The 8,776-nt window shown below is 60.7% G+C and overlaps 1 protein-coding gene across 1 annotated transcript; it reads right to left on the reverse strand.

Moving 5' to 3' along the window:
* Positions 1-437: 437 nt before the first annotated feature.
* On the reverse strand, positions 438-7,564 carry MSANTD1 (Myb/SANT DNA binding domain containing 1). The gene is given in 4 exon segments (XM_017863122.1): positions 438-1,026; positions 3,284-3,559; positions 7,155-7,437; positions 7,440-7,564. Coding segments are annotated over 4 exon segments (834 nt in total). The 5' UTR covers positions 7,474-7,564; the 3' UTR covers positions 438-785.
* Between the last annotated feature and the right edge of the window lie 1,212 nt (positions 7,565-8,776).

Genomic DNA, 8,776 nt, shown 5'->3' on the forward strand with positions numbered 1-8,776 from the left:
AGCACTTACCACAACCTGCAAGCATTTCTCTACTGAGCCATTGGTCTTCCCCGCATGGGAGCATAAGCTCCAAGAGGCCAGGGCCTTTGTGTCATCTACCATGACATCTCCAGAACCCAGAACATCCAACAGGGCCGTGCATGCGAGCAGGTGTTACGACTTTTATTAGGGTCATTGCTAAGGAGGCAGTAGAAACACCTGATGCTCCAAACAGAGCTGAATAAAAGCCTTCCGGAAGGCTCCCTGGGGTTTTCATGAGGCGTGGGTGGCCATGTAAGGACAGACGCAGAGGTCCTGGTGAGGGAGGACACAGGTTCCCTTCAGGGCAGAGCTTTCCCCCCAGCTCCAGCCTGCCCTGACCCATTTCCATCTGCTTTCATTTTTGGGATCCATCAATCAGGGCATCCTCACCAAGTCAGCAACAGCAAACCGTGCGGTCCAGGCAAGAATGAAAAAGTATACATTTAATATCAAAGCCATGTCAAGTATTATTGATAGTAACGACACTGGAGAGTGGCTCTAGGATGTTCTTACTCAGAGTGACCCCCGGAGGCCCTGGCCTGTGTCTGAGGAAGGGTGTTCATGCTGGAGACTGGAGCCCCACGGTCCCCAGGGCCTGGGGGTTCCTCAAAACACCCCTCAGAAGGGACATCCCGCCAGAGGCCAGGTGGAAGGCGGTCTCCTCTCACAGGGCGGCCCCCTTGCCCGCCTGGCCTGAGTGACCTGCCCTGGGTGGCCCAAGCAGCACCACCAACCGCCCGGCCCCGCCGCCGCCACCTGCTGGCCTAGACGCTGGACTTGGTGATGATCCTCTCCAGCAGACTCATCATGCGTTCCTGCAGCTGCAGGCTCTGCACCTGCAGGATGTGCTGCTGGTCCAGCACGCGGCGCACCTCGCGGCAGGTCTCCTCCACGGCGCGGCTCAGCCTGCGCTGCTCCTCCACCATGGCCTCCAGCAGCCGCAGCTGCTTCTTCTGCAGGTGGCAGCTCTGCACCTTGCGCTTCTTCACCGGTCGCTCCTCCGACCTGGAAGGACAGCGCCAGCTGTGAAGGTGCTGGCCACAGAGCCTGGGCACACCGGGGGCCTCACTGGACCCTCCCAATTATCTTACTAGGCAAATGGGGAAACTGAGGCCCCAGGGAGTCAGGTCACTTACTCGGGGTCTCATATTCCATGTGCAAAGGAGGGGCCAAAACCCGCCCCCTTTGACAGTAAGAAAGTAACAGGGGTGGCCAGGCACGGCAGCTCACACCTGTAATCCCAGCACTTTGGGAGTCTGAGGCAGGTGGATCGCCTGAGGTCAGGAGTTCAAGACCAGCCTGGCCAACATGGTGAAACCCCATCTCTGCTAAAAATACAAAAATTAGCCAGGTGTTGTGGCAGGTGCCTGTAATCCCAGCTACTCGGGAGGCTGAGGCAGGAGAATCACTTGAACCCGGGAGGTGGAGGTTGCAGTGAGTCAAGATCGTGCCACTGCACTCTGCACAAGAATGAGACTCCGTCTCAAAAAAAAAGAAAAAGAAAAAGAAAATGAAGAGAAAGAAAGAGAGGCCACAGGCATTGCCATCCTTTGCAACTAGCAGATGATCCCAAGGACCAGGGTCCAGGACAATCCACACCCCTTCAGTGTGGAAAGGGCGGGATGTTCTGGGCTGCAGAGGGGCACATCCTGCCAGGGAGCACCCCTCACCCACCGAGCTGGGTAGGTGGGGGGTCAGCCCCAGTTCATGCCCAGGGGTGGAGAGGCCATACCCAGGGAGAGAAGAAGGCAGGGGTGGGGGGTGCTGGGTAGTGCGGAGTACTCAGGACACCTGTAGGGAAGCCAGAGACCGCCAGCCCCACCCGGCCTTAGGCAGATGGGGAAACTGAGGTCCCAGAAGGAAGGGCCTGAGATGTGAGCCCCTTTTCCCTTTTATCTACTGGTGGCCTAGAAATGGGGCCAGCATACCTTGGTAGAGAGGCAGGAGGACAGGCACCTAGAGGGTGTGGGGCCCACAAGAGGCCTGGGCTCTCTCCCCAGGCCCTTGGAGCTCTGGTAGAGGTGGCAGGTAAAGGCAGTCCAGCCCTGTGGGCACCTCCTGAGCGCTCTGCTGCTGGGGTAAGGGCCACCCGTGGTCTCAGCAGACCTCCCTGAAGGGCAGGGAGCTGCTAAAACCCACAAACCCCAAGGCCCTGCTCCAGTGCCTGCTCACCCCTTGCCCACACTCTGCTGTGAGCTGGGAGTGTGCAGCCAACCCCAGGGGCAGGAGCGCAGTGCTTTGGTCCTGATCAGGGAGGGCAGCCTCCACGTCCCAGCCCTGTGCAAGGCCCCAGGCAGCTGAGTCCGGGAACTGGGCTCAGTCCACAGGAACAACAGCCATAAATCTCAGACCTCCTGCTGGTTCCTTCTAGCTGCCAGCAAAAGCGTTTTTGTCTCAGGTCTTCAATGAGAAATCCTGAGTCAAGCAGCAGCCCCCGGCACGGGAGGTGCCAGCTTGGGGGTCCCTCCTCGGAGACGCCTTCCTTACCCCACCTCCTGACGGAAAGACTTGAAGACCAGGGCAGGGGAGAAGCTGTGACTCAAATCCACAATCTTCCTGTTCTTGCCTCCAAATGGCCAACTTCTATTTTACCTTGAAAGCCCACCCCAATGTCCCCTCCTCCAAAGCACCTTCTCTGGGCTCCCTGGGCCCACCCCGCAGGTGTCTGTCCTGCGTGCTGCCTGGCTCCTCGCTGCCTTGTGAATATCTCGCAGGCACAGTCACGCGGCTGGCACAGGCCTGATCTGAAGTGTGGGATGGACGGCAGAGGGGATGGGCCATCCCCACGGCAACACGTGATGAGGCGCAGCCCGATACCCTCCCCAGTGCTGAGGGGCCGCCGGCCTGTGAGGGCGGGGTCTGTGTGGGGTGAGGGAGGCCGGGGGCGCATTCTTGGGTCTGGGGCTTGGTCTCCCTCTGTGTGCTGGGCCCTGTGCCGTGTCTTCCCTCCCACGATGCTCCCAGCCACCCTCTGAGAAAGGTACTGATTTATCCCCATTTTATAGGAGGGAGACTGAGGCCAGAGAAGTCAAGGAACTTTCCATGCAGCTCAAAAGTGATGGAGCTGGGAGACGAACTCGGTCTGCCTGTGGACACTAAAGCCCTCCCTGGTCTGAGGCCGCCTGTCCCTGGAGGCGCTGCCCACAGCCACGGCCTCTGCAACCACTGCGACCGCCGCCGCCCTCGCCGCTCCCAGTCCCTTTCTCTAAATGGTGGGGGCTGAGACACTCCAGGGCAGGGGAAGGACAAGCAGACACACTACCTGAACTTAAGGGACAGTAAGCTGGAGGAGCTGTCGGAGCGATCGTCCTCGAAGCGGCCTTCGTAGGAGCACTGGTTATACGGGAAGTACAGAGGGGTGGACTTAGCGGGCGGCGACAGGGACGCCTCGGTCTGGGATGTGGAGGGCCCCGGCGGCTGGCTGTCCGGCAGTTTGCCATCACAGGACTCGGGGACCTTGGCCAGAATCCCATCAATGGCTAGGTAATAGGGCCAGTCGGGCGGGGCGGACTCGCTATCTGTCATGCATTTTAATTTCCTGAAACGAGAGACACAAGAGCCAAGGGTGAGAAACAGAGCTGGCCCAGCCCCTGTCCTGCCCAGCCTCAGCAGAGGGGCGCACCACGCCGGCACAGGCCAGAGCCGCTCTCAGCCAGCAAGGGCCTCCCCAGCAAAATCGGCCAGGCTCCAGGGTCAAGATGACATTGGACTTAGAAAGAAGCCAGGCTTCAGGACCTCAACGGGCTCAGATGTTAAAAAGGAAGCACGCGTCCCAGTATAACTAAGGTCATCTGTGCATGCTGGGACCTTGGGGCTGGTCCTATTGCTTTTCCCTCACTTTTCTGTAGTTTCTAGACTCTCTGCAATGAGCAAATACTGCTTTTTAAATAAGTCATTTTGAAAGGTAGAGTAATAAGGTATTGTTGTAATAATAAGGTATTATAAGATATATAAATGTAGTGATAATATTTTGTAATGGAATAACTGTGCAGCCTCAGGGAGCGACAGCCACTGGCGTTAGAGCACAGGCCTCAGTGTCCACAGCCCTGAGTCAGTATCTCATCTCCACACTTCGCTGTGTGACCTTGGGCAGGTTCATTCACCTCTCTGAGCCTCTGTTTTTAGATCAATGACATGGGGATGATCGAAGTAAGCTCCTCCCCCAGATGCAGGGCAGATTTAATAAAGCAAACAGCAGGCTGGGCTCCCACGCCATTCTTGGTTGAACCTACAGTCTGGGCAGGAGCCTAGATCCAGCACTACAACCTGCAACCTGCCCAGAGGCCCTGGGGTGGGCCGGATGGGCCCCTTCCCACACTGCCTGACGCCTCATTACCACTGGCACCCCCTATGCCCACCTACTCCCACAGTCAGGTCCTGCCCTCTGAGAGGCTAAGTCCCCAGACCTCCCCTGGGCCTCTGGGAGGTCAAGACAGGGGAGACAGGGCCCCAGGGCGGCCAGACAGCTCTGGCCAGGCCAGGAAAGAAGCCACAAGGTGGGGGTGAGGCAGGGGTTTCTGCCTCATCAGACCCAGTACCTCCTAAGGCCCAGAGCCCAGCCCCTACTCTGCCTTTGGACAGAGTGCCCTGAGTCCGGGCTCCAAACCCACCCTGTGCTCGGAGTGGGCATCTCCTCTCTCCTACTCTTGTTACCTGCCAGGATGTAGCTATTGGTCCCTGGAAACAATAAGCTGGCTTCTGAATGAGGTGCCCCCAGCAAACAGACACAGCCAGATGGTGAGCAGGGGCTGCTGCCCAAGGTGGCACGTGGCTGCGAAGACACCAGCACAGAGAGTGGGGCCGGGCACTGGGTGCCCATCCCGAATCTCTGCCCCAGGCTTCTCTCTCTGCCCTACTTGAGCCAGCCCACTCTTTGGAGAAACAAGAAAAGGCCTATTCTCAGCGTAGGAGGCCCCCAACTGTACTCCAACAAACTACGCTCCACAGAACCAGCCACCCTCTCAGGCTTCTTCAGCCCAACAGCCTTAATATATAAAGAGCGCTTGTAAAAAAAAGAAAAAAAAATGAGAAAAGCCTCTGCTATGGGGAGGCTGGGGGGTATAAAGAAAAAGGACAAAGATAGAGTCACCCAGCCACAGCTCCCTCTGCTAAGGATTGTGTGGCCTTGGGCAAGTCCTCTCAGGCTCTGGGCCTCAGCTTCCCCCTCGGTGAATGAAGGCTGACTGTGGCAGCTCTGAGGGGCTTCATCAACCATGACGTGCTGTGCACCGACACAGCCCTTGCCCCGCCAGACTGTAGGGTCTGGAGTGGAGGCCCCCACTCTGCTGCACCCTCATCTCCTGGCCTCCAGGAATGGAGACAGAAACCCTCCCCTGGGACTCTGAAGAGGCTTTCAGCATAAATAATGAATAACCTGGCCAGATACCAACCAGAGCCAGCCGGGGAGGCGGTGCCCGTGAATTCCTGAGTCAGAGGGGAGCCTGCTGGACCAGTCGCGGCCACCTCCCACCGCCCTCTGTGTCCCTTCCTCACCAGGTGCCTGAGCAGGGCTAGGAGGCCACGGGAACGGTGGGGCCACGGGAACCGTGGGACTGTGGGCAGCTGCCTGCGTCCACTGAGCCTCTGAAGACACCCAGGCTCACACCTAGCCCTCACGTCGCAAGCCAGCCGCTCAAACCCAACATCCGTCATGCTCAGCACCCTAGGTCCCAGCTTTGGGGCCTGGCTAGGGGCCTTTGGGCAGGGCCAGGCACCGGAGCCCTCCTTCAAGGCTCAGAAAAAATCAAATCAACACAACTGAAAGCGGAGACCCCACAGCCTGGCGGTCTGTCCAGGGCCTTGCTGGGTCTCTTCCCTGCTCCTACCAGGGCCGGGGACTGGGGCTCCCCTTCTGCTGTGCTGGAGGCTGGCTCCTCGCCTGCGGGGGGCAGTGGGGGTTGCCTCTCCCACAAGTGGCTCAGGTGCTCCCAGCCTCACCTGCCTGACCCAGAGGTGGAGCAGCTGCGTGAGGCGCCCCCAGGGCAGCCCCTCCCATCCTGGAAGCTGGCAGGCTCTCCGGTAGCCCCAGGCCCAGCCTGGTCCAGGCCGCCCACAGGGCCGGGTGCTCTCGGCCGCCATTCTCCCCCTGCGGCTTCCAGCTCTTGCTGCCAGCCTCGCTCTGTGCAAGACCCTCCCCAGACCCAAAACCATCACCCCACACCTGTGACCTTCACCACACACCCATGACCTTCACACCCTGTAAGACCCTCACCGTACCTGTGACCCCACCTGTGCCTGACACCTTCATCCCACCATGACCCCCGCCCACCCGTGACCCCATCCTAATGGGCTGGGGACCCACGCACTTTAAGATGCTGGGTGTGTGGGACCACAGCTGTCCCCTCCTAGGTGCCAGTGCCTCCGTGGCTGGGTGGTCCCCTCCAGCCTTCCCTGCAGGTTGCTGGGGCAGGAAGGGCCCACCTGCCATGTGGCAGGAGCAGAGGTGGGGCCAGGCCGGGACCCCCCACGCTGGGAGTCCTGGGCCAGGGCAGGGCTCCATCTCTTTCTTCTTCGCACAGTAAGCCCTGCCCACGCGCTGGCCGGTCCTGCGCCTCACCTGGTGATTTCTGGGAACACCCCACCCTAACCCTAGGGCCAGCCCCAGTGGGGCTCACAGGCTCATGGCAGAGGCTCAGTGGATGTTCCAAGTCGCAGAGCACTGAGCCTCCTTCTCACTTGCAGTCTCAATTCCCCAGTGGCACAGTAGGCCCCTGAAACCCCTGCTGAGCTTGGGAGCCTGGTGGCGGGGAGGGCACTGGCAGCTGCCGCCTCCCTATGGGAGAAGAGGGTGTGAGGTCAGTGAGCACCACCATGAGTGATGCTGCCTCCGAGGGACAGTGCCTAGACCGCCCATACGTCCTGGGAGCCATCCTGGCCTCTGCCCAGTACCAGCCGCACCCCTGCTACCCCTCAGTTCTTAGACCGCTTTCCTGCCCTTGCTGGGCCTCAGTTTCCCCACTTCCCCCATGGAAGGCTGCACACACGGTTTCCGTGGGCCCCGTCTCACCCCGTGGGATTCTGCCCATACCCGGCCACACATTCTCCCGAGTCAGAGCTCCGAGAGAGCCAGGAGCGGCCTCCACGCTGGGTGCCGCCTGTCCTGGGGGGCCCACATGGCGTTCGCGCCCACCCACCTGTACTGGAAGGTCATGTTGGTGATCTTGATCTTGATCTCCTCGCCCAGCCTGCGCTCGCCGGTCATCTCGAAGAGCTTGCTGGCCATCTTCTCGTACACCTTGGCGTTGCGCTTGGTCTGCTTGAGCTCGTCGAAGAACTCCTCCCAGACCAGCATGAGGCCGCGCATCTCGGCGTCGGTCCAGTTGCGGGCCCGCCGGTGCTTCTCCGCCTGGGGAGACACCAGGTAGCCGGGCCCCTCGGCTGCCGCCATGCTCCAGGCGCCTGGGGGGTGAGAGAGCGGCTCAGCGAGGCCCCTGGCCCGGCCCCACGCACCATGGGCGGGAGGCGCCGCTCACGCTCGCTCGAAGGCAGCTCCACGCTCAAAATGGGGCCTACATCTGACAGGCAGGAATTTAGTTAAAAGCTTTTAAACGGGAAACGTCATTTTGATGTCACGTTTCCATAGCAACAGAGCAACTGCATAAGCTACAACAACAGAAACCTTTTAACTGAAAGCCCAGGAATCAGGGCCGCACTGACGGGCCATCAATATTGCAGCGAGCGGGCCAGGCCCAAACCCAGCGACCCAGCTCCCGGCCCTGCCTCCCACCACTGCCCAGGCGATAGGCCCCCAGTTCAGTGCCGTCCCGGCTCACGCAGGCCAAGAGGGAGACTCGGGTGGGACCAGGCAAGGAGAAAAGGGGCAAAAGGTGGGAGAAACAGAAAGGACAGGAGACAAGGAGGCTGAGTCCCCCAATGCTGGCCACTGGCCCTGGCGGGAGTCCTGGGCTGTGGGACCTTAAGCTCCCTCAGAAGGCCTCTGCCAGGCTGAACTGGGGCTGGGCCCTGGGACCCCGGGTCTCCTGGTCCTGGGGTCCTAGGGCTGGGCCCTCACAAGAACCCCACATCCCCACCCTTTGCTCCTTCTGCTTCTCTTGCTCCAGCACCCAGGCGCCCTGGGCCTCAGGTCTGTGGACCCTGGAAGCCCAGGTTGGTCAGAGCCAGGCCCTGCCCAGAGGTGCAGTCACAGGGTACACAGACACAGGCCTCTGGCACCAGCTGGCGAGGATAGCAGGGACGGCAAAGGTGAGCTCTGTTTGAGACACAGGAGGGAATCAGCCCAGCAAGCCAGGGGGAGGCCACAGGGCACTCCTGGGAAGAGCCATGGGCATGGCAGGGCACAGCCTGCGTACGCAGGGAGCTGATGGGCAGCCAGATTCAGCACGGCATGTGGAGATGGGGCTCGAGGCCCAGGCTGCGGAGCGGGCCCTGAGGGACTGAGATGCCCCCAGGCTTCTGGGGGACCACAGCCTGCCGAGAGCCCCAGGTGCAGCGGAATCGGAGCGTGTGGCCTGGGGGTTCTGCTCAGAGAAGTGCCCTCCCAAAGGCATGAGCACCCAAAACGTGACACACGCCAGCCAGGCAGGGCTCTGTGGAGCCCACGGCACCTGTGCAGGATGGGCCGTGCTGAACGCGGTACCCAGGCTCAATGCCACGGTGGTCAGCAGAGGGACAGCGGGCACCCCCCTGCCCTCCTCAGGCCTGACCAACTGCAGGAGACTCTCAGGTGTGGGCTGCCGCAGGAAGGGCAGCTGAGCCTGGAGTGGGGAGGCATCTCAGCCTCTGCCCGCTGCCCCTG

The sequence above is a fragment of the Rhinopithecus bieti genome, unplaced genomic scaffold (assembly GCF_001698545.2).
Source record: "Rhinopithecus bieti isolate Rb0 unplaced genomic scaffold, ASM169854v2 scaffold_68244, whole genome shotgun sequence".
Taxonomy (NCBI): Eukaryota; Metazoa; Chordata; class Mammalia; order Primates; family Cercopithecidae; genus Rhinopithecus; species Rhinopithecus bieti.